This window comes from Microtus pennsylvanicus, chromosome 4 (genome assembly GCF_037038515.1).
Source record: "Microtus pennsylvanicus isolate mMicPen1 chromosome 4, mMicPen1.hap1, whole genome shotgun sequence".
In the NCBI taxonomy this organism is placed as follows: domain Eukaryota; kingdom Metazoa; phylum Chordata; class Mammalia; order Rodentia; family Cricetidae; genus Microtus; species Microtus pennsylvanicus.
The window spans coordinates 85,052,542-85,080,284 of record NC_134582.1 but is presented as its reverse complement, the minus strand read 5'-3'; the positions used below and the strand labels follow the sequence as shown (position 1 = coordinate 85,080,284).

General features: G+C 36.7%; 2 protein-coding genes across 4 annotated transcripts in view; one reads left to right on the top strand and one right to left on the bottom strand.

The window, feature by feature from the left end:
* Positions 1-27,743, top strand: part of Cenpp (centromere protein P) — a 188,150-nt gene that overhangs the window by 81,751 nt on the left and 78,656 nt on the right. The gene's annotated exons all lie outside the window — the stretch shown is intronic.
* On the bottom strand, positions 1,021-26,734 carry Aspn (asporin). 3 transcript variants are annotated; one of them, XM_075969713.1, is made up of 9 exons: positions 26,470-26,683; positions 23,590-23,640; positions 18,602-18,870; positions 15,151-15,263; positions 10,948-11,161; positions 9,392-9,502; positions 6,406-6,499; positions 6,056-6,194; positions 1,021-2,178 (listed from the first exon to the last, which is right to left on the bottom strand). In XM_075969713.1, exons 3-9 carry the CDS (start codon positions 18,846-18,848, stop codon positions 1,981-1,983), a joined length of 1,116 nt encoding a protein of 371 aa, XP_075825828.1. In that variant the 5' UTR covers positions 18,849-18,870; positions 23,590-23,640; positions 26,470-26,683; the 3' UTR covers positions 1,021-1,980. The 3 variants fall into 3 exon arrangements, with proteins under 3 accessions (XP_075825828.1, XP_075825827.1, XP_075825829.1); XM_075969712.1 differs by lacking the exon at positions 23,590-23,640 and having other exon boundaries at positions 26,470-26,734; XM_075969714.1 differs by lacking the exon at positions 23,590-23,640 and having other exon boundaries at positions 1,827-2,178; positions 18,602-18,854; positions 26,470-26,570.

Sequence of the window (27,743 nt, the reverse complement as noted above, 5' to 3'; positions counted from 1 at the left end):
AGAGTAATAGCCCTTATAATATTTTATTATTGAGGAATTTATATTTTTTAGTTTTCCCATCAGCCCATAGTTCAATAATAGATGTTCATGTTTTATGAACATTTATGATTTTCAAAGCATTTTATTTGTACTTTTATTTCATAATCATAGCAACTTCATTGGTCTGTATTGTCTGCAGATGAGGAAGCAGACTCAGAGTGGGTGGTCTGCTCCAGACTATAAATAGGACTGGATTTCCTACTCAAAATCCTGCACTCCTCTTTCTGTGCAACTTACACTAGTGATGAGCCTTCGTTATTTAGATTTCATTATGTTCCTCTACAATTTTTACAAAGCAGCAGTTTTATTCTAGGTTTCCTAAGTTGTATCATCTTAGATATCAAGTATAAATCCTATAAAGCAGCTGCTCTCAGCCAGCTGAAATTTTGCTGTCATCACCAGCATTTCCACAGTAATACCTGGGGAAACTGGTGATTGTCACAGTGGTGGTAGGTGGAAGAGGCAGATAGTATTACTTGTAGAAGTAGAGACAAGGGAGTTGCTAGAATTCTGCAGTGTGCATAGCAGTCCCCACTCCAAAGAATGGTGGTGTGTGCTGAAGTTGAGGACTTGCCTTGAAGACTGAAATGTTTACTTGCTCTTCACCTAGGTGTTCAACTTTCACCCTTTATATCTATTATGTCCTTCTTTTCCTCCCACCAAAAAAAATGATTGGAAGTCTAGATTTTGAGGTAGTTTAAAATAAATGGGAGGGGCTGGAGAGATGGCTCAGTTGTTAAGAGCATGGCTTCTCTTCCAAATGACTTAAGTTTGGTTCTCAGCACCCACATAGTATCTCATAACTGTCTATACCTCCAGTTCATGGAATCCATTGCCTTTTCTGGCCCCAGGCATGCAAGTGGTTCTTTCACACATGTAAGGAAAATACCCATAAAATATATTAAAACAAATTAGTTCTCTAAAGAAAAACAAGTATGTATGTTTTGATTGGGGGAGATAAATTGAACCAAAGCACATATATTTTGTTTAAAACTAGATTTTAATAATGTTTTCCTTATTTTCAAATTTTACTTAATTCATATTGAATATCAGTAAAATAAACACATGAGTTTTGTTCAGAGCTTTCAGTTTTTGTAAGCCTAGATGTATTTCTCAGAGTTATCCAGTTTGCATATTTGAAGAGACGAGTTAGAAGAGACAAGCTGGTACAAAGTTGACTGGCATCCATACTCTTCAAAGGAATATCCCGAAATATTCTTAGTTGAAGTGACGACGCTATGTAACCTAACAGTTGCTGCTGTGTTCTTAAAAACTTACATAACTGATTCTAAAAATGCACATTATAAATTTTATATAAGCAATCATTACATTTTACAGTTTTATGACCAGATAATAATTAAAAAAGAAAGTCATGTATTATGGCTCCAAAGCTAACTCTTATGAATATTACTGTTGAGTTGATAGTGAATACTTGAACTTTTATTATGAGTTGAGAATTTCAATATGATTTTGTCAAACTATATGTATTTCAACATTATTAGAAATATTACAGTACTATCCAAGTTATTAAAATGATACTAAAAATACATGTAGTCTTCATATTGCTATTCTTGCCAGCTTTGTTTTTCTAATAGCAAAGAAAGGGCACAAATGTTACTAAGTCAAGCATTTTGTTTACAGTACATTTCTGTTTAATACACTTGATAATGAAGGGTTAAATACGGAATATCCATCTTTTTGTTGCTGAGAAAAGAATGTTCAAGCAGAAGATGTATACAGAACCACTCATGTGCAAAGTGACACTGCAATAGAGGTTTATTCTGAATATTGATGGTTGGGCAAAATTCTGCTGAAATTTTTTGTCATTGACCATATGGAATAGAGTTTTGCTTATTTATAACATACTACCATTATTAATACAGTTCAAGTATTCCAAATGAATACATTGTGAATCTTACATTCAATAGACATCATTAATGATTATTTTCCAACATTCCCAAGCTGAACACTCATTCTGCTGAGAACACAACGAAATGTTGCAGGTTGTATTTCCCAGTACTTCACTGGGTTGTTGAATAGACTTATTGCACTGTACAACGATTTCTTCATCTTTGGCACTGTTGGACAGAAGTCATTCACCCCCACTTTCGTAATTGAATTATAATGAAGGAAGATTATCTGTTGTGGGTGAGGAAAGAATTTTATTTATTTATTTATTGAGCTATATATTTTTATCTACTTCCCTCCCTTTCTCTTCCCTCCCCTCTTATCCCCTCCCATGAGCCCTACACTCCCAGTTCACTCAGGAGAGCTTGTCTTTTTTTTTTCCTTCCTATATAGATCCATGTATGTCTCTCTTAGGGTACTCTTTGTTGTCTAGGTTCTCTGGGGTTGTGAATTGTGGACTGGTTTTTCTTTGGAAAAGAATGAATTTTAAGTGCCCAGTAAATATAAATGGAATGTGTTTTATTAACAAATTTTATTAATAAGGTTTTAGAAGTCTTGCTAAATCTTGAACATGGGACTTCATGCATACTGGAGAAATGTTTTTAACCACTGAGCTACACTTCCAATCCTTTTTATTTTTATTTGAGTCAAAATCTTGCTACATTACAAAACTGGCCTTAAACTTTTGATCTTCTGGCCTCAGCCTCCTGATTAGTACCTGGGATCACAGGTACAAACCTCTCTTCTTGGATGTAGTCAGCATTTGTTTATGACTTATGGCTTTATTTAACTGTTTGCCTTTTTGTTGTTATTATTTGTTTGTGTTTTTGCTTTTCGAACAGCGTTTTTCTGTGCAGTCCTAGCTGTTCTGGAACTCATTCTGTCCACCAGACTGTCCTTGAACTCAGAGATCAGCCTGCCTCTGCCTCCAGAATGCTGGGACTAAAGGCCTGCACCACTACTGCCTGGTCTCCTCTGTGTCCTTTACATTAATATGAAAGTATATTCATTCGTAGATGTTGAATACTGGTCATACCAAGTCAAGTTTAGGTATTATGCAAGTGTTTGGGGGAGAACTTAGTCACATAGAACTTGTGTCACCATCCAGAATATATTTATTGTCTGGTTATCTTAGCTAATTTGCTTTTTCCTTCTCCTTCTTCCACTTCATATGTGTAGTCTCTACCATGCCATATTAAAAACCATTGCTGCCAATACTGGAATATTTATTCCTATTACTTAATAGAATCTGCCAAGATTAATCTGAACCTAGTCATAAAAATCATGGGCAGACATTGTCTAAAACATCTGTGCATGGTCTTCAACTCTCTTCTGTTCTATATCAGTCTTGGGTTTTGTGAAAGATAGTTTTTATGTTTCCTCTTTATTTCTCCCACTGCTCAGTATCATAGCAAGGTATTATTTACAGCAGTAGCTCAATGAGAGTAACCAAGGTAGATGTGGATTTGTTTACTTTGCAGATTATTTATTATCCATTTGTGACTTGTGTTCTTTTCTATATTAAAATTTTGTCCACTGTGAAATGCTAACAAAAGCAGCATGTAAAAAGTAGATGGATGAACTGGGCGGTGGTGGCACCGCCATTAATCCCAGCACTTGGGAGGCAAAGGCAGGCAGATTTCAGTGAGTTCGAGGCCAGCCTGGTCTACAGAGTGAGTTCCAAAACAGGCTTCAAAGCTACAGAGAAACCCTGCCTCGAAAAACAAACAAACAATCAAAAAAAGTAGATGGATGAAGAATATCCAGGTTGTAGTGCAGGGGATGGGGCATGGCTTGAGCAAACTGAACTATGCTCATGGGTGCAGAAATCCACAACTATACATAGTCCATTCTTTTAGTGCTGGAGTCTCCAGAATGCAGTGAACAAAATGTGTTTAAAAATAGGAAAAAGTCTGGGCATGGTGGTACACACCCGTAATCTTGACATTCAAGAGGTTGAATGAAGCAGGAAGATTATAGATTTTAAAAATTATACTACATAGTGAGTGTGAGACCAATCTGGACTACATAATGCGAACCTACCTCAAAAGGAACAACAAAAACAAAAATTTAATACAAGTAGTAATCAGTTCTTAGCTATTTTGTTTTGCTACTTGGGTGGGTCGGGTGGTCTTTGCACAGTAAGGAAAGGAGGCCTTGGGGAAAACGGATTGAAGTGAAATACGGATCTTTTTTTTTTTTTTTTTTTTTTTTTTTGGTTTTGGTTTTGGTTTTGGCTTTTCAAGACAGAGTATCCTCCTGACTGTCATGGAATTTACTCTGTAGATGAGGCTGACCTCTAACTCACAGAGATCTGCCTGCCTCTGCCTCTCAGCTGCTGGGATTAAGGCATGCACCACCATTACCCAGTTGAAATAGGAATTTTTTTTTTATCTGATGGCCACAGATTAGATTAGGAAAACTAAAAGTTCTAGAATTATGTGTATTCGAGGCCAGTCTGGTCTACCAGAGCTAGTTCCAGGACAGGAACCAAAAGCTACGGAGAAACCCTGTCTTGAAAAATAAAAAAATAAAATAAAATAGAATTATGTGTAAAATACTGTCTTCATTTTTGGTGACTTGTGCCAACAGAGGACAAAATGTGAGCTTCATAGAGAGTGTGAGGGTGCAGAGAATTGAATCCATTGCTTCACACATTCTTTGTAAGCACTCTACTACTGAACTGTATTTCTTGCCCATTATGAAGCTCTGTAGTAGTTTGGATGAGAATGGTCCCTAAAGGCTCAAATGTTTAAATAGTTGGTGCAAATGTTTGGGAAGATTAGCCAGCCACGGAGTAAGAGTGAAAGGTATTGACTTGTTGCAAGTGTGTTACTGAGAGGGCTTTGAGAATTCAAAAGACTCCCACCATTCCCAGTGTACTCTGCCTCCTGCTTGTAGATCAGAAAATGAGCTCTGAGCTACTGCTCCAGCCACCCATTGCCATGGCTTCATTCTACCATTATAGACTCTAACCAGTGGCACCATAAACCCAAGTAACTCTTTCTTTTAAAAATTAACCTTGTTCATCCGGGTGCACACCTTTAATCCCAGCACTCGGGAGGCAGAGGCAGGCGGATCTCTGTGATTTCGAGGCCAGCCTGGGCTACAAGAGCTAGTTCCAGGACAGGCTCCAAAGCTACAGAGAAACCCTGTCTCGAAAAAAAAAAAAGTTACCTTGTTCATAGTGTGTTGTTATTGTAGAAAATTATTGTAAGGTGTGTCATTTTTGTTTATGCTGCATTTGTTTGACTCTGTGAAGCTGTGATTCTTTGCCTGTTTAAAACACCTTATGGACTAATAAAGAGCTGAACAGCCTGTAGCAAGGCAGGAGAAAGAACAAATGGGGCTGACAAGCAGAGAATGAGTAGGAGAAATCTGGGAAGAAGGGGGTGAGCAAGATAGAACAAGGAGAGGAAGGCACCAGGGCCAGTCACCCAGCCAGCCATGGAGTAAGAGTTGAAAGTAAGATATACAGAAATAAGAAAAGGAAAAGCCCAGAGGCAAAGGTTAATTTAAGAAAAGCTGGCAAGAAACAAAACAAGCTAAGGCGGGGCATTTATAAGTAATAATAAGCCTCCACTGTGTGTATTTATTTGGGAGCTGGGTGACGGGTCTCCCAAAAACCAAAAGACCAAAAGAGTCCAAAGCTCAAGAGTAAAAAATCAATAACTTCATATTACAGCAACAGAAATAAAACTTAATACCTGCTCCAAATAGTGATTTTCTGTTAATTTCATTCTCTGTGTGAATCTTTAACCTGTATACCCACTTCTAACCTAGCACCTGGATCCTAATCCTGCTTTGCCTTGTGGAATGTTTATAGAACAAAAGGAACAGATGGTTATGCTTAGTGTCCTGGCTTGAGAAACTTCAACAGCTTGAAGTTTGCTTGGTAAACAGTGACCTCAATAGTTTCAGTGAGGTGGATGTGTAGGTGGAGGGGTCGTATTCTTCCTGAGTGGTATTCTCCTCACACTCTCCTACTCATACCACTGGCATTATTATGTCCAGAGTTTTCTTGTTGCTCACTTTGATTGAAATACACTAGTGTGTCCTACACAAACTCAAAAGCCCATTTCTACCAAACACAAGTAGAATGTTTTACCTGGAGGTATTTCAACTCTTGTAATCCTGAAGGGATTTTTTTTAGTTTATTGTGTTCCAAATGTATCTCTCTCACACGTGGTATATTAGCAAAACTTCCATTTTCAATATCTGTGATTCTGTTGTTTCCAAGACCCAGCCTATAGGTGATATAAAATGTATTGTGGTTAGATTTGATAAAAGTATGTTGAAACCCCCACAACCCTATGTAGGATATGAGCTGTGGTTCTCTCCTTGTTTTCGCTTTACACTCTTTTGAGTAGGATCACTGTACATTCTCAAAAAACTTCTTAAATGCTTTGGTCATATATACTACCATGTTTCAGTGAAAATTTTTTTGAGAATTTTTACCTTTGTAGTTCTTTGTATCGTTTAAAATCTTCAAGTTCCACAGTTGAAATTTTATTAAAATCTAAATGAAGCTCCAGTAAGGTTGGTGGTAGGCCTAAAAATAATAATTTTGTGATTATTTATTTACTTTGTAAAATTTTCTACAGAAAAAGCAGTAGGCAAGTTTGACTCTTTCAGGCAAACTCATACAATGTCCAGAGGTTACCTGTTAAGTCATTTGTTTCTTAACATCATCAGTATACAGGATTTTATTCTTTTGCATGTTTAGTCCATTGCAGCACTTAACCCTTTCAGTCACTAATAGCTATTTTATAAGAAATGCACTTCAGTGCCCTGGCACATGACAGGTGACCTATCAACATCTATTCTTGTCCTTTTCCTCTTGGTGCGAAAGAGACTGACCCGGGCACTCAAGCAAACCCCACTCTGGTGGTCATATATCAATGTATTATTTGTCAACCTGTGGTTCTAGTTACCTTTCTCGAAAAACTTCCCGCTTTTAACTTTTGCTGAAACATTTCAATTAATGTTAGAAACCGATGAATAGAATTAAAATATCTTTTCATTATCAGACTTTATGGCTAAATTTATTTTTGAATCCAGAATTTAATTTGAATTTAAAAGTAAACTAGAGTGAAAAAATTTTCTAAATTGACAGGATTATAATTGTGTTTTTGCTTGACTTGGGTTATATTTATGCAATGACTATATGTTACTTTCAGTTATCAAACAAAGGGCCTGTCACCAAAGAATTAATACTCTGATGAACTACTAGATAATGCCCTCTATCAGCCTATTCTGGAGTGGACTGTAGGAAGCTGGAGAAGAGTAAACTCAGTGGGGAGCTTAATGAACTTAAGGGCCCATTGTCCTTAGGACATGAGGAATGTGGATGACCAGAAAGCAGAATGGGGCAAAGCTTCTAAGACAGGCATGAGTGGAGATAATGCAGAGATGTGGGTCTAACAAAAGTCCGTCTGCTGTTGACAGTTATTAACATCTTAAAGATAGGAATATCTGTCCTACCACAAACTACTCCCCATCCACATGCAGTAGAATTTCCCACACAAACAGGAAAGAAGGCATCTTCCTACTTTCCTCCTGCCAACTCTTCCCAATAAGACTTGCTCCTGGGATAGCTGCAAGTTCTATTAGGATAGAAGTTTGACATGATGACTGTCATATTTCAGGGAATAACTTTGCTTTCAAGAAATAGTTTAATTTTTGAAAAAATATTTAATATGTATTTAGTGTTCTGCCTGCATGTATCCCTGCAGGCCAGAAGAGGGCACCATATTTCATTACAGATGGTTGTGAGCCACCATGTGGTTGCTGCAAATTGAACCTCAGAAGCTCTGAAAGAGTAGTCAGTGCTCTAAACTCTGAGCCATCTCTCAGGCCCCCCTTAAGAAATAGTTTCTTAATGCCAGGGAGATAGTGACAGAATAGTTCTGTAAATTGATACATTTGATTTGGTTTGTCTGTAAAGCTCTGAAATAATATTAAAAATTAAATTGTTTTGATATTTGAGGGAAATTGTAATTACAGTATATTTAGTATAGGAAAGAATGGCCACAAACACTGATATCATCCATAAGCTGCTTATTCCTACCCATCAACTCTTCCTTTGCCCACCCCTGCCTCTTTGCCTTCACTGCTTTCCTTGCTCTGGCTTCTCTGTACTCTGTGCCAACGTACATCCAAGAAAGGAAACGTATGCTTTGAACTATTTATTTATTTATTTATTTTTGTCTCTGCTCCAAAAATTACAAGATTTCAGGTTTTTAGTGAACACCCACTTTATTTAACTCTAAATAAAGGTGATTTATGTCTATAGGTGTGGATTAAACTGGTTCTTCCTTGTGGAGGAAAATTATTTTCTGACTTTTACTTTATATATTTTTCAAATATGTGAAAGATAATTGATTTTTTTTAATTTAATTTATATGGGTTTTGCCCCTGTGTATGTCTATGCACCACATGCAAGCCTGATACCTGAGGAAACCAGAATAGGGTTGGTCGTAAATGGCCATTTGAGCACTAGGAATTGAACCTGGGTCATTTGGAAGAGCAGCCAGTGCTGTAAACCCTACTAGCCATCTCTCCAGCCCCATATAAGTTGATTTGTATTAAAATAATAATTTCACTGTATCTTATATTCTTATTTATGTTTGTTCACTTTGGATCAGAGTAATAGAACAGGCTAAGTTGCTATTTTTACTGGTAGATAATGAATTACTACTGTTCGAAATTGGAAAATGTTATTAATATGGTATATTTTTGATCCAGTTAATAATCAACACAGAAAAGAAGCCTTTGTTGGAGATGAGGAAAACAAGATTGTGAACCTGAGTTCCAATAAAGGCAGTCAGTCCTACCCAGCTAGTGATCAGGTAGCAAGTTTGGATGTAAGTTCTCTAGGACAGTGAAGGAGCAGTTCTCCTTGGAGTGCTGCTTCAGGTCCCATTAATCTGTACTGATGCAAGGCTCCTTCTAGTGAGACTGTTGTCATAAACTATGTCTCAGATACTGTCTTCAAGCCTTTCTGTGTATTAGCACATTAATCTTCACCATATCCCTGGGAACATGTTACAGAGCCCTTTATGACATATTCTTCTTGCCAAAGCCAGTGCTGCCCCCATCTGGCCTTCCAGAGTCTGTTCACCTGAGCTGCAGCAGCAGAGCCAAGGTCTCACCTCTCCTACTTTCTCTGCTTTTTACTCTACAGAATTCTCCATCTCTACAGAACTTCATGGATTGACAGGTTTTAAAGAGTAAATGTCAGAAAAGAGAAGGAAAAATAAAAAGCTCATTGCTTTTCAATGTCTATTCCTACTAGGAAAAAGATTATGATGTAATGTTGTAAAAAAGATCACTACATATGTTTATATGTGAAAAAGTACTCTGATCAGATACACTGGCACTGGGGTTTCTGATTATAGTGTAGTCTGACAGTATATACTAGAAAGTTTGAAGTAATACAAACCTTTTGGGATTGAGGTTAGTTTTGCCTCAGCAATCCTGATATGAAATACTGTCACCCCTTCAAATGCTCCTGGTTCTATTCCATTGTTATCAAGAGGGTTTGCACTCATTTCTGTGAAATAAATGACATAACTCAGCACACATCTGTTAAAATCATGAAAACTCATAATGCAGACAAGACATCTGAAGAATATTGGGAAAATGTGTCTTGGTCATATATACTCATTTCCACTCAGTATACCTACTTCTGTTTACTTTATTCTTATTCTTATTATTATATACATTTTATTGATATTTATTGAGCTCTACATTTTTCACTGCTCCCCTCCCTGCCTCGCCCTTCCCTCTGCTCCAAACCTCCCCCAAGGTCCTTATGCTCCCAATTTACTCAGGAGATCTTGTCTTTTTCTACTTTCTACTTCCCATGTAGATTCTGTTTACTCTTCTTTCAACCACAGAAACACTGTTTTGAATTTTGTGAACAATAAATTCTTTATTGTTTTTATTTGTTTTGAACTACTAAGTAGCATTACTTTCCAGTATGTCATGAGCATGAAGATTTAGTCAGTTTATGATAATATTGCAGCAGGGAAAAAAAACCACTCTCTAAATAATTCAAGGTATTTGTGTTTTCCATTTTGTGATCTCCTAAATTTTGTGCTGTATGCACATGCTCATGGAGGCCAGAGCTTCATCTTGGAAGTCATTCCTTAGATGCTGTCCACATTTTTAATGGTGTTTTAAATTGGCATAAATTACTTGCACATAACCACCTTAGATTTGTTTGTTGAGAATTTTTTTTCCTGCCAGGTAGGCTAGGCTAGCTGGCCATGAGCCATAGGTATCTGCACATCTCTGCTTGTTCAACTCTGGGATTACAAGTATGCACTACCATGCCCAACTTTTTAATGTGGATTCTGGGGATCAAACTCAGGTTCTCAGATATGTGCAGCAAGCACTTTACTTCCTGAGCTATCTCCTAGCTCTGCCTCTTAATTTTTAAAATACCATATAAAAATTATAAATAGAAATTTAACTTAGAAGAAATGTAAGAGGATATTTCATAAGTACTAGGTTTTGATTAAGAGAACATTTGAGCATGAACCTTGTCCAGGTGTTTGAATGACTGTTGCAGGCAGATGGCGTAGTTGTATGAAGAACAATATAAATAAAATAGCGAGACTTAAGTTATATAATAAAATATTAATAGTCTTAAAATGTAACCAAAATTAGATTTGTGTTCCAAACAATAAAAGAATTAATTTTGTACATATTTGAGTAATTTATACACTATATTAAAATACTATCTTCAAATTTAATAGGTTTTATTAATTAGGGTTCAGGTCCCAAAAGCAGAACAAAGTGTGTCACAAAGTTCTTGAAAAAGAGAGACAGCATCACAAAGCTTTCCTTTGTGTCCTGTAATTTTTCACACTTTAGTTTATAAGTAGCTTAATAGATTGAAAGATTAATTTATGAAATTACTTTGAAAATTAATAATTTAAATTTGGCTGTTAATTACAATTTCAAGATGTCCCATTCATTGGGAAAACTTACCCAAAACATGTAAAGCATTCATTCCTTTGAACGTGTCTTTTTGTATTTTCTTAACTTTATTATCATGAATTCTGAGTTCTGCTAATGATTTGGGAAGGTTAAGTGGAATTTCACTTAGTTGATTGTGGGATAAATACAGCCTTCTCAACTTCTTTGTGGTTAGAAAGGTTTTTGGGTGAATCTTTGTTAGCTTGTTGTTGTTCAGAATCAGAGCCTAGATAAAGCAGAGAAAGAAAGACAGTTTGAGGCAGTTATTCTCAACCTGTGGGTTGTGACCCCTTTAGGGGCATGGAATGACCTTTTCACAGAGGTTGCCTAAGACCATTGGAAAACACAAATATTTTCATTATGATTCTTAACAGCAGCAAAATTACAGTTATAGAATAGCAATGAAAATTATTTTATGAGTGGGAGTTACTACAACATGAGAAACTGTATTAAAGGGTCACAGCATTAGGAAGATGGAAAACCACTGTTTTGAGGGAATGGTTTGATTTCATGATATTCTACAGTAATTAATCATGAAAATCTATAATTTCTACCATTTATATATTAACTAAAGATTTGTATTATACTTTCAGCCTTAAAAATGTTAAGTTAGAACAGTACAGTGCTTTAATGTCTGGTGCTAGTTAGATATAATCTCATTTTTCTAAAACTTTGAATTAGTTGTTAATACAGTCATAGTAACCATTCACATGGCAATATAACAATAAAGAAGATAATATACTTCTATTTTTTTCCTCTGCTATATTGAATAATTTTTGATCTTTACCAGCAGTGGTGGCAGGTTTCTTAGCATCTTTAGGATTTTTTTTTTGATTCTCTAATAATCTGGTTCTATCAAGTAGCATCTTGAGATTTATTTCTTTTATAAACTTTGTCCTTAATCTGTTCTTCCTTTTGTTTCTAGACAGAGTCAGTATGTCCTACTGGAATTGCCCAGAGCGTTTCTCCTTAGCACACACACTGGCTGCGCAGCAAACTCCTTCAAGGGTGTGTTCACTCATTTTACTCTTTGGCTCTCTCTTTAATCACCCTCTTTCCTGACAAACTATGTTGTTAAAGGTTTCATCTGAGAAAGATTATCCTAGGAGAAGAGGGAAAACTGTTTCTTGTTGCCATCCAGCAAAAATAGGTTCCTTTCTGAATATATGGTAACAGCTACGGATGTATTTCCCCTTAGTTAGCAGGAAAATGAGTTAAGAGTTGACTTAGTGGATCACAAAGGTGGCTTATGACTTTTCCTTGACCCTAGGAGGTTAAATCTATTTTTCCTTTGAGTAGTACAGTACAGGACACAATGAAGAAAAACGATTTGGCAATGAATATATACTTCAATAAGATCTTGCCATGGTGTTCAGGACTTATGTCTTTTGTCATTTATCCATTTGTTTTCTAGTTAAGATACATAATTTTGGATTGTTGAAATTACATAAAAGGAATGATGAGTAATAAAACTAGGGTAAAAGCTTTTCTTCAACTTTTGTTCCGCTCTGTCAAATGCTGAATGACATAATGTCAGGCATGATGGGCTGGCAGAATAACCTGAGGTCAGCTGTACTCAGTGTTGGCTTTTACACAAGGAACTAGCAGTCCTGCAGCCCAGATACATCACTAACAAACAGTGTAGAAGAAAATGTAGTGTGCAGTCACTGTAACAGCAGAGAGAAGTGCATGGGGAGTGTCATTCTGTGTGTTATCTTTTCTATGAGAGTACTAGCACCAAACAGGCAGTTTGAAATAGAACAGAGATTCCTAGGATGTCTAAAACATTTTGATTTCTCTTTTAAGACAGGAAATTTATTAGATATTATAATTAGACTTTTATAATTATGCAGCATACCACTACTTCAATTATAAAACAGCTGCTTGTGAAAGTGCTTTCACCTGTAGCAATGACAAGTACTTCTTGTTACTCCTACTTGGGAAAGCAAGTAAAAAGAAGCACTTAAGCCCGGGAGTTTGAGGCCAGCCTGGGCAACAAACATATCCTATAAAAACTTAAAATAAGCTGGGCAGTGGTAACACACTTTTTAATTCCAGCATTTGGGAGACAGAGGCAGGCAGATCTCTCTGAGTTCAAGGCCAGTCTGATCTACAGAGCAAGTTCCAGGATGGCCATGGACACATGAAAGTGGTTTCTATCGGCACCTTTGGCCAGTCTACTCACACTAGCCTGACAGTGATACTGGGCACAGCTGAGGAAATTCCTATCTTTGAGTAACAATTTACATGTATTTTCTTATTTAATTTTATAAGCCATTCTACAAAATCCATGCCATTATTATGCCCTTCTTACTGCTGAGGAAGGTAAGACTACTTTCTCTGTTATTTAGCTGATAGAGCCAAGAGCTGTGTCCAGGTTCACCCAACACCAGAACATTCATCCTTAACACAGTACAATATACAAATTGACTTTAAAAATATTAAAGAGGACTAAAAATTTCCCAACATCTTTAATGCATCATTTCCCAATGAAAAATGAAAGTTCATGTGGGCTGAGTTTATAGAATACTCCTAAAATACAATAAAATTATGTTAATTGAATTGGAACTTTTATGACTTTGATATCAAATGTAAAGTTGGTTGTTCTGTGGTTGTTTGAGTATAGTCTCAAAGGTAGTAGAAGCATTCACAGGTCATATATATTTCCACATTCTTTTTAAATCACATGTATATATGCCTATCCTTTCCCATCTCTGATAATAAAATAATGACCTCTCCTTTCTCCAAGTTTCTATAATATCAAGTTAGTGGGGTAGGCGAGGTGGATCTTTGGTAGAATCCATTGTGTTATTGCTGACTTTCTTAATATTTGAGTAAGTCCTAGTATGGAAACTGCATTTTATTAATTAAAATTTTATGAAGAACTTTTTTTCTTAACTTAAAGGCAAAAAAGAGCAGTCAGAATCCAGCTACCAAGCAGTACACCACTTAAATGTGAACTTTTGGGGAGGGTTAACCTAATCTCTAGGCTCTGGGTGCAACACCTTGCTCGTTATCCATTTGTGTGCCTCTAACGTGATGAGTATATATGTATTTGACCTGAGATGACAGAGAGGCAAAGTGACGTCACATCTCCCAGATATAGAATCTATACTTGGCTACCGTTATATACAGATAGGCCTATATGCAAGGCCTAGTATGATTATGAATTCTCTTCTTAGTATTTTACCTTCCCTAAAGATGACAGGCTATATGTTTATTTTCTTTAGCACAGCCTGGGAGTATAGCTAAATGGCCTGGAAGAAGTAGTCCTAGGCCAGGCAGTGGTGGTGCATTCCTTTAATCCCAGCACTCAGGAGGCAGAGGCAGGTGAATCCCTGTAAGTTCGAGGTCAGCCTCATGAGCTAGTTCCAGGACAGCTAGGACTGTTACACAGGGAAACCCTGTCTCGAAAAAAAACAAAAAACAAAACAAACAAAAAAAGTAGTCCTAGCCCCATAGCCTACCATACCAGACAGTATCAAGCTGGAACTGTTCATCTAGCATGCCTATCCTCAGCTCAGCAAGACAAGGGCCAGGCTGACAAAAGCAGGTGACACCTTCACAGCTGTGTCAGTGCAAAATCAGACTCTTTATCCAAACTTAATTTTAGATTAAGTCAGAAAGCCAGTAGTCCTCTAAGCTTCAAAATCCTAGGCAATGTTAGGAAATTAAACTATTCATTGTATTATTAATATATGAGGAGAAAATTCATTTTCTTTTACAAAGATCAAGGAAAAGATGACATGCATACATATATTAGCCACCTAAATAAATATATCCTATGTGCTATTGTTAGAGAACTATGAGATCTTAAGTCAGTGGCCTTGGGAGAACATTTCTTAATACTATATTGATTATTGGTGTAGATAAATATTTTTGTTTTGAAATAGGGTCACATTATGAAGCTCTGGCTGGCCTGAGATCCACCTACCACTGCCTCCCAACTGCCAAGCCCTGGGAATAATTCTTTCTTTACTCCTTATAGTGCATAGTGAGCCTTGTCATCTGACTAGATAGTAGCTTTTTACCTGGCTATTATTCTGTAGGCATTAATTGAATTAAGCTGTAGTGTTTACTTGACTGAATACAAGAATTTTGCAGTGGGTCATCCATAGGAAAATAAGATTTCTTTATTGATACAATATAAGTAATCATTCTAACAGTGATAAGAATTTTCACTAAGTATTTGAAAATAAGAGTATATAATCTTACATAAAGTGAAGTGAGTCCTCTAAAATCATTTTCTTTAATTTCCTTAATTTTGTTATTTTGAAGGTCAACCATCCGAGTGTCAAATGGTATGTTGCTTGGGACCGAAGTCAAACCTGAGAAATAAACAAACATGTTACAGATGACAGACGTTCATGCTAAAGATGAGATAGTACTACAGTAGAGATGTACATTTTTAAAATTTATGATCAGTAACATAGGACTTAGTAATTGTAAAAAATGATAAATAACATTTTCTTTTGAAAGTTTCAAAAGAAACTTTTTTTATTTTTACAGGGTATTTGTCTGTCTTGAACCTCGCTGATTCCAAAGTGAAATGCATGGTGGTAGGCTATGCTTGGCTTTGTTTAGAGATCACAAGCAACAGAAGCACAGCTATTCAGTGCACTTAAACTGAAAATAATAGCTTTTTTTGTGCAGATTTGCTGGTTAGTGAGAAACTGGAATATAAGGTTCTTAGCCATTTTTTAAGAAGAACCGAAATGAAATTGATTGGGGTGGTACAGACCTTTAATCTCAGCATTCTGAAGGCTGAGCTAGGCAGATCTCTGTGAGTTCTAGGCCAGCATGGTCTACATAGTGGGACCCTGTCCAAAACACAATATAAAACAAGGAGGGGAAGCCCAATATGTAGAAAGTTATGATTAGAAAAATAGTTATGCTAGATTGTTTTCATGCATAGTAACAAAATATAATCTTTTGCTATAAATAGTCAATTCTGCTAACTGGCTGTAAATATTATTTACAAGTCCTTCAAATATCTTGATTAGCATATAGATGTGAGATAACTTACTTCATTCATCATCTACAGTAATAAAGAACAAAGTGATTTAATGTATCACTTTTCTACCCTTGTGCCTTTAGTTTACATTTTCCTTTGTAGAAACAACAGCTGCCTTTGTCATCTCAGAACAAGGTTAAGATGAACACTTCTAATCTTTTTGGAGATTATAATTACACCATTTCCCTCTTCTACTTCTTTCTTCAAGCCCTCCCATGATCTCTCCCCTTGCTCTCTTTCAAGTTTATATCCTCTTTTTCTTTAATTGTAATGTATGTATTCCTAAATAAATAATACAACCTGCTCAGTCCATATAACGTTGACCTATATGTATGTCTTTTTAGGGCTGACCGCTTGGTTTTTAGTATTTTAGAGGTAAGGACAAAAAGGCTCAGAAATTCAAAAGTATCTTTGACTACATAGCTAGTTTGAGGCCATCTTGGGCTATATAAATATTGTCTCAAAAGAAGAAAGGGGGAGAAGAGAGAATGATGGAGGAAGGGAACAGAACCAGTCTAGGAAAGAAGCCAGGTTGGCTATATCTGGTATGGGCATAACAGAGCTGATACCATGTCACCTTGTACCCTGAATGCTAGCTGTGGATATACAGAATTTAGCATTTCTCTTATGGTTTTTTTGTTTGTTTGTTTGTTTGGGTTTTTTTTGTTTTTTGTTTTTGTCTTGCTTTGGTTTAGTTTTTTCTTGCTATTTCTTTTCCCTTTCTTTTGGAATGGGGATGTATACTGTGCAGTCTCTGTATCCTGGAACTGTTTAATATCTTATCTATTTTACAAGGACTCACAGATAACAGTTTACTTTGAGTCGTAGGAGATCTTAAACTTGGGTTTTTGAGCAATATTGGAATTGTTAAGACTATGACTCTATTTGAGCTGAACTGAATGCGGTTTGCATTATAAGGTGGACATGAGCCTTTTGAAGATCAGAATACAATATGAGGTCTAAAGAAATGTGTTTGGACATCTAACTTGAAACTAACTCGTCTTGATTGTCAACTTGATTAGATTATGAAGTGTACCTCTTGGTGTGTCTGAGGGCAATTTTAGAAAGGATTAATCAAAGGGACGACCCACCCTGAATGTGGGTGGCACTCTCCCTTACTGAAGAGGGAAAATAAGGAAGAGATAGCTAGTACAAACATTCATTCTTTCATTGTCTTTGCCTCCTTTGCTTTGTTTCCTCTGTGTTTTTCCCTTGCTTCCCCACCCTTTCCCTGTCTCCTGTCATTCCTCTCCTGTCTTGGTTGCCAACATGTGAACTGCAATGTACAGCTACCCAATTTTTTTAAAGGTTTGTTTATTTATTATGTATACAGTATTCTCAGTATTCTGTCTGCATGCATGCCTGAAGGCCAGAAGAAGGCACCAGATCTCATTACAGATGGTTGTGAGCCACTATGTGATTGCTGGGAATTGAACTCAGGACCTTTGGAGAAGCAGGCAGTGCTCTTAACCACTGAGCCATCTCTCCAGCCCCCAGCTACCCAAAATTAATGGTTCCTTTCTTAAGTTATTTTCTTGTTATATTATTGTGTTGTAGCACAATGAAGTTACTGAGCAAAAATGATAAATTTTAATTAGACCTCCTTAATCACTTATTTCTAGAAAGTTCTAAACCCAAATTATTCATAACACAAAGCACATTATTGCATTTTGAAAATCTAAAGATTTCATGAAATGTACATGACCCATGTTATCATTCTGGGTGGGCACCGTATTTTCTACTGTAGCATTTTATTGCCTAGTAAGTGTAGGGTTGATCTTTTGACATTTTGAGTTGAACTAAAATGAAGGAAATTTAAAAAATGAACTGCTTAGATCTGAGAAGAGAAAGAAATCCTTTCTATGTAAGGTCCTCCTTTGCAAAGCCGTGGTGGCACCTGCCTTTAATCCCAGAACTTGGGAGGCAGAGGCAGGTGGATCTCTGTGAGTTTGAGGCCAGTCTGGTCTACAAGAGCTAGTTCCAGGACAGGCTCCAAAGCCACAGAGAAACCCTGTCTTGAAAAAACAAAATACAAAACAAAACAAAAAAAAGTTCCCCATGTGTGTGTGCGTGCATTTGTGTTTGTTTCTGTGTGTGTGTGTGTTTTTGTTTTTGTTTTTTTTTTTTTTGAAGCAAGGTTTCCCTGTGTAGCCCTGGCTGTCCTGGAACTTGCTTTGTAGACGAAGTTGGCCTAGAACTCGCAGAGATCCTTCTACCTCTGCCTCTGCCTCCCAAGTGCTGGGATTAAACAGAGCTCTACCACGAACCAGCTCCTTATTTTCTTTTTATTCTGAATTTTTAAATAAGGGTAGAATGCTTTGCAGTCTGCTGGACTGTCCACGTAAACATTTCTCTGCCTGTTTGCAGTTCTGGAATCAAGACTGGGTACTGAGGAGGCAATCTGCCACCACCTCGTTTTTCTTATTCCTTACATGAGGGTCTCTGTTTTACCTAAGCTGGCCTCGAACTCACAGCTCTCCTTTACTGATTTCTAAAAGTGTGGACTAAAAGCCTGGACTGAAAGTGTAAACAAACCATTTTGCAGTGACTGAATAGAGTTTTGAAAGTTCAGTGACTCCTTTTTTTTTTCAGTCCTCTTAACCTTTTCAGAAAAACAATATTCTTCAAAACAAAATTGACTGCTGTCCTTACCTAGATCAGAGCAGTGGACAACTCGAGAGTAACATTGGCACCCAAATGGACATGTTGGAAACAAATCAAAAGGGAAAAAGGGGTTCACTGGCTCTTTTGTTGGAAAAAGAGAATTGTTGTCATCGTCGTCATCATCTGTGTCTTCCATATCCTTCAACATCATATTCTTCAGTTCTGTGTGTGAAGGGCTAGAGAAGGGTTTGGCAGAGCACACAGCCAAGAGCAGTAGCATCATATACTCCTTCATGTTGTCCTGTGTAAAGTTCAACCTGGCATTTAGTAGACATTGGGTATGAAATTAGAGTTTCAACAGATACAAATTCTTTTATATACATTTCTAGTGTTGGAAAAAGCATGACAAAATGGCATTCTTACCCATTGGTATGTAGTGTAAGATTAAATACATAAAACTTTTTTAGCGCAATTTTGGAGGGAGCTTCAATAAATCTATTTATTTAAACAGCCAGATCTGTTCATTAATGGTGCGTGCTCATCTTAGCAATACTTAGGACTCTGGAACAAATTTTACTGGGAAGTGCAGGCTTAACCTCTTGATACTTTGAAATAAATTTCAGTAAAGGAAGTTAAAATTAAGTACTTAGATTTGACAAGAGAAATAGTCTCTGAATGAGATTCCTTTGTTTAATTTTTATTTTGAATTTTTAAAATAGCCTCATCTCAAGAAATAATTCCAAAATGCATAATAGAATTCTTTGTAATAGGAAAAATTAAAGACAGTTCTGTTAGTTAAAGGAAAATATAGAATGTATTTATCAAGTGAACTATATTTTAATCTACAAAATGTTTCCAAAGATACTTTAAAATATAGATTACTTTATATTAAATAAAAAAGCAAAACTTTAAAAATCCTTAGTTAGACTTAGTTAGACTACTTTAAGTTAAAAAAAACTAGTATAAATAAACTACAGTGATAGAACTATGGATAAAGTGTTTGTCTTTATTAATTTTTTTAAAAAATACAGTTTGACATATCCCAAGCTGGCCTAGAACTCACTAAGTAGCCAAAGATGATCTTGTACTCCTGATTCTCCTGCATCTACCTCCCATGTGCCAGGATTCAGGGTTGCACCTCTAGACCTGGTTTATGTGATGATGGGTATCAAAGTTAGGGTTTGATACCCACTGGACATCCCCAACCCGGATGACTTTTTGTCTTCTTCTATTCCTTTAATTTTATAAGCAATAAATATTTCTTTTATAATTAGGAAGGTAAGTTTAAAACATTATCATGACTAACTCTATTCTCAAAACCATTCCATTGCTAATACCTATGCCACTTTCCAAGGTTATCCTCAGTGGCCCTTAGACAATGTGGACATTTCCCTTAACTGATTGCTTTTTTTTTTTTTTTGGTTTTTCGAGACAGGGTTTCTCTGTGGCTTTGGAGCCTGTCCTGGAACTCACTCTGTAGACCAGGCTGGTCTCGAACTCACAGAGATCCGCCTGCCTCTGCCTCCCGAGTGCAACTGATTGCTTTTTTACCCTACCAAATCTCATTCTCATCATTGGTAACTTTTTCCACACTGTGATTGGATATTTTTATTTCCAACCTATTCTGTTATCTAATACCCCATCATGACCATCTTATGACCAGACTATTTTGTTGTTGTTCATTGTTTCACTGAGTTTCATCTGGTTGAATAGTTGTCTCTGATAGATGCAATATTGTTTTTAGGTGTGTATGTGTGTTTTAAAGCTTATACAAAACTGTAATGTATAAATGAGAACCTTCAGAGCATGAATTCATTACCATTTACTTATAATTTGAGAGTAAGTCTTACTGTTATTTTGTGGTTTGAAACAGGGTCTCCCTATATATAGCTCAGGTTGACATAAAACTCCCTGTAGGAGATCCTTCTGCCTCAGTCCCAAATATTGAAATTGTAGGAATCTGCCACCACCTATGAAATATGTACATAGGCATTTTCAAAGATTAAAAACCATAATGAAATCATCAAAAATAGTTGTATCCCGGTAGTATCCATTAGCAAAAACAAGTTTTAACATGAATATGTGTATATATACACACACATTCATTTTTTTTCACTGTTAAGACAGAAGGCTCTATAGATGGTCTCTTAGCTTCCATCGCTTAACAGTCTGCATTGCATAAGTGTCAACAGTGATTCAGTATGAGAGTTCTATTCAGTCATATCTGGCCCAGTTTCAGAATACCTGATCCTTGAGTCAGCTGTTAACTGTGTCCCAGAACCCAGAAATCAACTTTAATATCTCTGTGTGTTTGCCTTTTCCTGAATTTAAAGATCAGATATGGAGCTGAGATGATGTTGATGTAGTCAGGAAAGAGTTTGCTGTGCAAGCATGAGAATCTGAGTTTGAACCAGACATGGAGGTGCATGCTTGAAATCTCAGCACTGAAGAAATGGAGAGAGGTGGATCCCTGTAGCTCACTGGCCAGCCAGCCTAGCCTAGTCAGTGAGTTCCAGACCAACAAGTGACCCTGACTCAAAGTAAGGTGGATTGTACCTAAGCAATAGCACTCAAAGCTGTGTTCCATTCTCTGTGCTTGAGTACACACACACACACACACACACACACACACACGAAAGCACACATGAGATGACTGTGTGACAAGACTTACAAATTTTACAATTGGGGGCATTGTGCTGGCAATAAGGGCCCTTTGGCTTTTATTGGACAAGATCACCTGTATTTTTAACTATTGGCCTATTTGCTACTGTGGAATCTCCCTTCTTGGATCTCTTCTACAAGCCCTTACATAGGGTTGTAGTGACTGTCATTTTCAGAATCATTTTGTTCTTGTCTCTGATGCTCATCTGCTTCCCTACCTGTGACTTGTTGTTACAGTGTTTGTTTTGGTTATTTGAGACAGAGTTTCACTGAATAGTTCTACTGGCCTAAAACTTGCTCCATAGGCCAGGCTGTCCTTGAACTTAGGGCATTTCTCCTGCCTCTGCCTCTGGAATACTGTGTTTACAGGTATGTTTACATGTGGTTTCATTATGTGTTTTTACCTCACACCTTTTTGTGGTTCTCCAGTTCCTTAGTGTTAATATCAACTTAGACTCAAGTTCCAAAACACTTTTTCTCTAGAAATTCAACTTTTAGTCTTTAGCTGTCTTAAAGTCACTAATTTTTACTTTTTCAGGTTTTTGTTTTTGTTCTGAGACAGTCTGTCTCCAGGCTGACAAGGAAATTTGTAACTGAGGAGGACCTTGAACAGCTAGTATACCTGTCTCCATCTCCCAAAGGCTGGAGATTGAATCTGGGGCTTCATGAATACTAAGCAAGCACTCTATCAACTAAACTACATTACAACCCCTTTGGTGTATTTCTTTGATCAGCCTGACACTGCAGCTTTGCCGGATGCACAGATACTCTTATTTTAGTAATTGGAAGCTTGTAATTGCAGTGTCATTTGAAGACCTGTCTTTGGCATAGCCTGGTTTGAGGTTGCCAGAGTTAGTAATTCAAGTGATCATCTCTTGTTTTTGTTTCTTTGTTTGTTTCATTGTTAGGAGTTTGTTTGTTTTTTGTGGGGTTTTATTGGGTTTTTTTGTTTGTTTGTTTGTTTTTTTGAGATAGGGTCTCATATAGTCCCAGTTTTCCTGAAAATTGCTACATAGACCAAGCTGGATGGTCTACAGAGAGAAGCCTGCCTCTGCTTCTTGGGTCTAGGATTAAAGACATGCACCACCCCATCCAGTCAGTGGGTGTTTCTTAAGCATTCATGTGTCCCAAGCATTATGTTGGGTCACTTAATGGGTAAGGTAGAACATATCTTTCTCCTGTTCCTCCTCTCCTTTTGAAACTGAGCATAGTGGCACATAACTATAATCTCAGCATTATGGAATGTGAGGCAAGATCATGAGTTTGAAGCCAGCCTAAGCTATATTGGGAATCCTAGGACAGCTTGAGCTACATTGTAGGACCCTGTCAAAAATAACATAATAAAAAAGGGATACCCTTAGCCAGGCGGTGGTGGCACACACTTTTAATCCCAGCACTCAGAAGGCAGAGGCAGGCAGATCTCTGTGAGTTCGAGGCCAGCCTGGGCTACAAGAGCTAGTTCAGGAAAGGCACCAAAGCTACAGAGAAACCTTGTCTCAACCCCAACCCCCCAAAAAGGAAATGAAATAAAAAGGATACTCTTGAATATTAAATGATTTAATGGCAGTGAGGGAAAGCTGCTGTGGAGATTACTGAGTGAGTCAAGTGTTTACTATGCAACCGTGAAGAACTGAGCTGTTATCCTCAGCACACACATGAAAACTACATGTGTTGGCACATAGCTATAACCCCAGCACTCAGCATGAGTGGGGAAGATCCCAGGTGGATCCCAGGGACTCTCTGGATGGCCAGTCTAGTAGAAATGGCCATCTCCAGGTTAAGTGAGAGACCCTGTCTAAAACATGAGGTGAAAAACAACACCTGATGTTGATTTCTGGCCTCCATTCGTGCTTGCATGGCTGAGCATACCTGTTCATAGACATACACAAGCATACATCATGGGCACACACACTCTCCAAATAAATAAACCAATAGTCTAAATTAATGACATTCTTAAGTGTTTTTCTCCTTTTAATAATCCTTTTGAAACCAACAAAAAGATTAAAATGAATATAATGCCATATAAATGAGTTAGATTGAAACGTTCTCACATATAGTTTTCTATTGTTGTTACATTTAACATAGTAAAAATTCTTGGTTTTTTGTTTGTTTGCTGTGTTGTTGTGAGACAAAGATATTCGGTATAACCCAGTCTGGTTTTAAACTTGTAATTGTCTTGTATTGCCATATCCAGTGTTAAAATATTTGAAATTCCAGTCTGACAATAAAAATCATTGCTTTAATCCTAAATATATGCTTGCCCTCTTCTACCCTTTCTCTAGCATTCTACTGACAGCATACATGGCACAATTTTCCAAACAGATTGTTCTCATTCATTAGTTTCTCCCAGAAGACAAAGAAAAAAAAATACCTACCTGTAAAAATGTTTTGAAATTCACAGTGTTTTAGGACTCTCGCCCCATTTTCTAGATTATAGAAAATGAAAATTGGGGTTTATTAAGTTGTCTGATTGTTTTTGTTCAAGTCTTTTATTTTAAAATCTGAATTACTTGGGCTTTAGCTTCCATATAAAAGCCCAAACTATTTTAACATTAAGGTATTTGAAATATAGAACTAAGAAAACTATGGAAAATTTTAAAGTATATGTAACAAGAGGAGTGTGTTAGAGTGCCAGAGTAGATGCCAAGAGCACATGTTGATTTTCCATGTGGGCTGGCAGCAGAGTTGAGGGCTGGACTCATTTGTATGTGTTCCACATGCTGGTGGCAGAGAGTCCTGCTCGCCTCCATGAGCTCAAAGAAATTCCCCAATGCTGAGTGAAGATTTAAGCTGAGGATCAGATTGGGTATGAGAAGCTGGATCTACAGATAAAGAAAAAGCACAAGGCACAGAACCAGGAAGCAGAACAATGATGGAATGCTTCTTTTGTACATCTTGTCTCAGGTTTACTAAGCATCAGCTGGAGTCCCTCCTTTTCTGACTGACTTCTTAGAATGGTAATATTCATGACTATCTCTTTGTAGAGAAATATGAATTAATACTTCTTCCTGTTAGTTTCAGCATTTTCTGTTACAGTGGAGGAGGCTTGCCATTGGTAACTAGTGGAAGCAACCAGCTCCTAAATAGCAGTTTATCTTTTTCCTGGTGAGAAGTACAGATCTGTATATTCATAACCTGCCACCTCAGTGATGGAGGTTCCAGAACAGTCTGGACCGTGCTATATTAGTAATGCCAATGAACACACCTAAGGAACCCCTAATGTACCCCTAAGGAACACACCACCTTTAGATCTCTGGCCACTGGTGCTTACTTATGGCTATTAGAAAATCTTTGTATTGAGGACAGAAATACCTTCTTAATAGTTATGTATGCTAGTTTTATCTGTTGTTAGCCATTTTTAAAAATATATATCTTTCTGTTTTTGTTTTTGTTTTTTTTTTTTTTAATCTCAGTTGCTTGTAAAGAAAACAGAGGCCAACCTTAGTACCCTGAGGAATTGCCCTCTGATGTTACTGGATCTCTGCTGTAGATCTGAGGAGTCCATGAGAAGATCCTAAACCTCTGTTGGTCAATCTGCACAGCTGTTCACCACTGTTTGCAGGGCATAAGAGAGCACTGCAGTCCCTTCTATTATGTAGAAAGAGTAGTGAAATAGACTTTGTTTTGAGCTTCTTAAGACAGTTCAAAGTCAAGTTTATTAGTTTTGGCAGCTTTTAGACTACTATTTTTAAAAACTTTTAAAAATATTTATATCTCAGGAAGACTCAATATTCTTCTGATTTAGACAAGTTTTATCAGTGTTTCTACTTATGAAAAGCTTTGGATTTTGGTCTCAAGTTCTAGTTTTAATAAGAAGACTCTTGGGAATACTAGCCATACCCTTAAATACCTTAAAAATCCAAGCATGCTCTGGCAAACTTAAAGCACTATTTGTTCACAGATACCAATACTGCTTAAAGCAACACCTTTAATTAATTTTACCTTGGAAATATAAATGTCATTCTAATTAAAGAATTGGCTGTTTTTCTTTCCTTAGGTTCCAATTTTTCTCTTACCAGCTGTATTCAACACCCTAATTGCTGTTTTAAAAACAAAACATTCCTGCCTTTCCACTTTTTAAAGATTTCCTGCAGTGCTTGTAAAGTTAATCTGTTTTGTCTCAAGACTCAGGTCAGGTATCATGATACTCATTTTTCATGCAGTGGTTAGTCGTAACAAGAGGCCGCATCGCTTCCATTCTTTCCACTGCTACACTCTAGTGCTTTCTGCCAAAACCAAACGAAAAACAGCAGCTCAGATACTTTCCCATGAGCTGGGGCTTGCACTCCACTGCCTCCCTTTCTTTCTTTTTCTTTCTTATTCCTTCCTTCTTCCTTAACACAGTGATTCTTGATTGAATTGCAAGGAAAATGAAATAATAAAGCATGCTATTTTTATAGCAATACATAAGATAAACAGAAGCCCCTCAGGTTCTTTGTGACTCTGTCCTTGTAGCATGTGGCCACTGTTTTCATGGCTGCCACACCTCTGAATACATTATCATGAAAGAATACTAAGTTCTATTTATTGTTGGGAGAAGAGTGGAGAGAGTATTCTTGAATCTTTTAGATCTAAAATATAATAAGTGTGCTTTGTGAAAGGACAAAGGAAATCCCTGTGTTATTCTAAGTATGAGATTTATAAAAAGAAGTCTCTAAATGTTTCATACAGAATACAGACCTGCTTAAACTATTGTTGATAGGTATTCTTTCTTGAAATTATGTTGATTTCTGTCATAATAGCCCAGTACCATTTCATTGTATAAGAAACATTTATCAAAAAAAAATGGATTTTCAAAGTTATAAATAAAAGTAACATTTGAATAATTCACATTTTCAAAAACAGTATCATAGGTTTACATAGTAAAAGACTTTCATTTAATATATCTAACATGCTCAAATTTCATTAAGATTAATTATTAAAGTAATATTGTTCTCAAAAGATTGTGTAAGATTTTTATTTGCTTTTTAATATCAGTCATGTTAACATTTATATAAAACATTAGTGACAGTGTTTTCCAAAAACACATAATTAAAACTAATATAAAATTATGTATAAAATTACATAAGACTAAAGTAATTTCAGTTACAACATTTAGAGGCTTTTTTTATAATGTATATTCTAAGGATCTATACACTTATGGTTTAAATTTTACCATATTATTTACAAATGTTTATTAATAACATAATGCTTCCTTAGTATTAACAATAAAATAACTGTACACTGGTACATGTAATACAGACATGAAAACATACCTTGTCAGGAAAGAAGTTCTCTTCAAAGAAGTTATCCACCCTGTACTACTTAGCTACAATGCAAGTTCCTTAAGACTCTTTAAGAAGAAAAGATAAAGAAGTGTTACATTTAAAGAAAAGGAAAAAACAGCCTGCCTAACACAGACTCTGGTGTGGCTGTGTCCTGGGTGATACTGGAATAAACTGCTTCCACAGATTAGTCCATGTTAGTACTGAAGAGCGAGATTAAAACTTGTTACTGCTCATATGTTTTCCATCACTGTTTGTATCGTAGCCAAAACTTCTAGCTAAACTCTAGACGTCTACTGGAAGATTTGGAAGTAAAAAAAAAAAAAAGAGAGAGAGAGAGTTTAATAATTCATGGCAAGTGGCCATTGAAGCTGTAGTCGGTCACTTTAGAAAACTTGATTTGAGAGTACTTTATGAAATTCTAACATGAATTAATACTTATAAATTAGGTTTTAAAACTACTCACCATTTATAGGCTAATAAACCATTTATCAGTCTTACTCAGTAAAGAACACCCACATTATTGAAGTGTGAACCCAAAGTTTACATGTACCTTAATAGCCATGATTTTGTTTTCTCATATTGACTGGAGTTATTATGTTAAGCAGATATCTCAAGACTTTTTTTTTAAGCTCTTAACCCTGTGATAGGCATCTTAAGGAGCTGCAAGCCAGGCCCTGCAAACTGTTTCCTGGCTCTGTGTCTGCTCTGGTATAGATAGCGTGCAAGTCCAGGTAACTCCTACACCTTTCTTTGCGAGAGTCTCAGCTCTGTTCTCATTGTCATTGGCTGAGAGGAGAATTATTTCCCCCCATTCCATTCCGTGAAATTGCCCAGCTCCACAGCCATTAAGCTTTTCTGGCTTGAGGGGAAAGACTCAGTTGGTACAGGTGATCCTCCTGTCACTTAGGTAAAAGACTCGTCTTTGAAGCTCAAGTCTGACATCACAGGCAGCTCAGCACGCCCATTCACAGTGTCCTGGTGCTGCTACAGCCCTCTCACCACCATCTTATTTGCAGTACAGTCAGTTATTCACCGACGTTTTTGTTGTAAATATACATGTGAATTTGATGGATTGGGAACAGGATGAAATTATGAACTGTACTTTGTTAATCCTTGTGCCCAGAACAGCTAGCATCTGCCTGAATCACATTAGTGCACAGTCACGAAAAGGAAGCTCACGAGTGAAATACAACTTGTCCTCAACAATGACTTGTTCTGTATTTTAATATTTTATTGAAACATATGTTGAAAGAGATAAACAT

Coding starts and splice junctions, on each gene's coding strand:
- Aspn (XM_075969712.1), bottom strand. CDS start 18,848: ATGAAGGAGTATATGATGCTACTGCTCTTGGCTGTGTGCTCTGCCAAA. Junction 15,264..18,601: donor TGTCCACTGCTCTGATCTAG/GTAAGGACAGCA, acceptor TTTATTTCTCAG/GTTTGACTTCGGTCCCAAGC. Junction 6,500..9,391: donor ACTAACCTCAATCCCAAAAG/GTTTGTATTACT, acceptor TATTATTTTTAG/GCCTACCACCAACCTTACTG.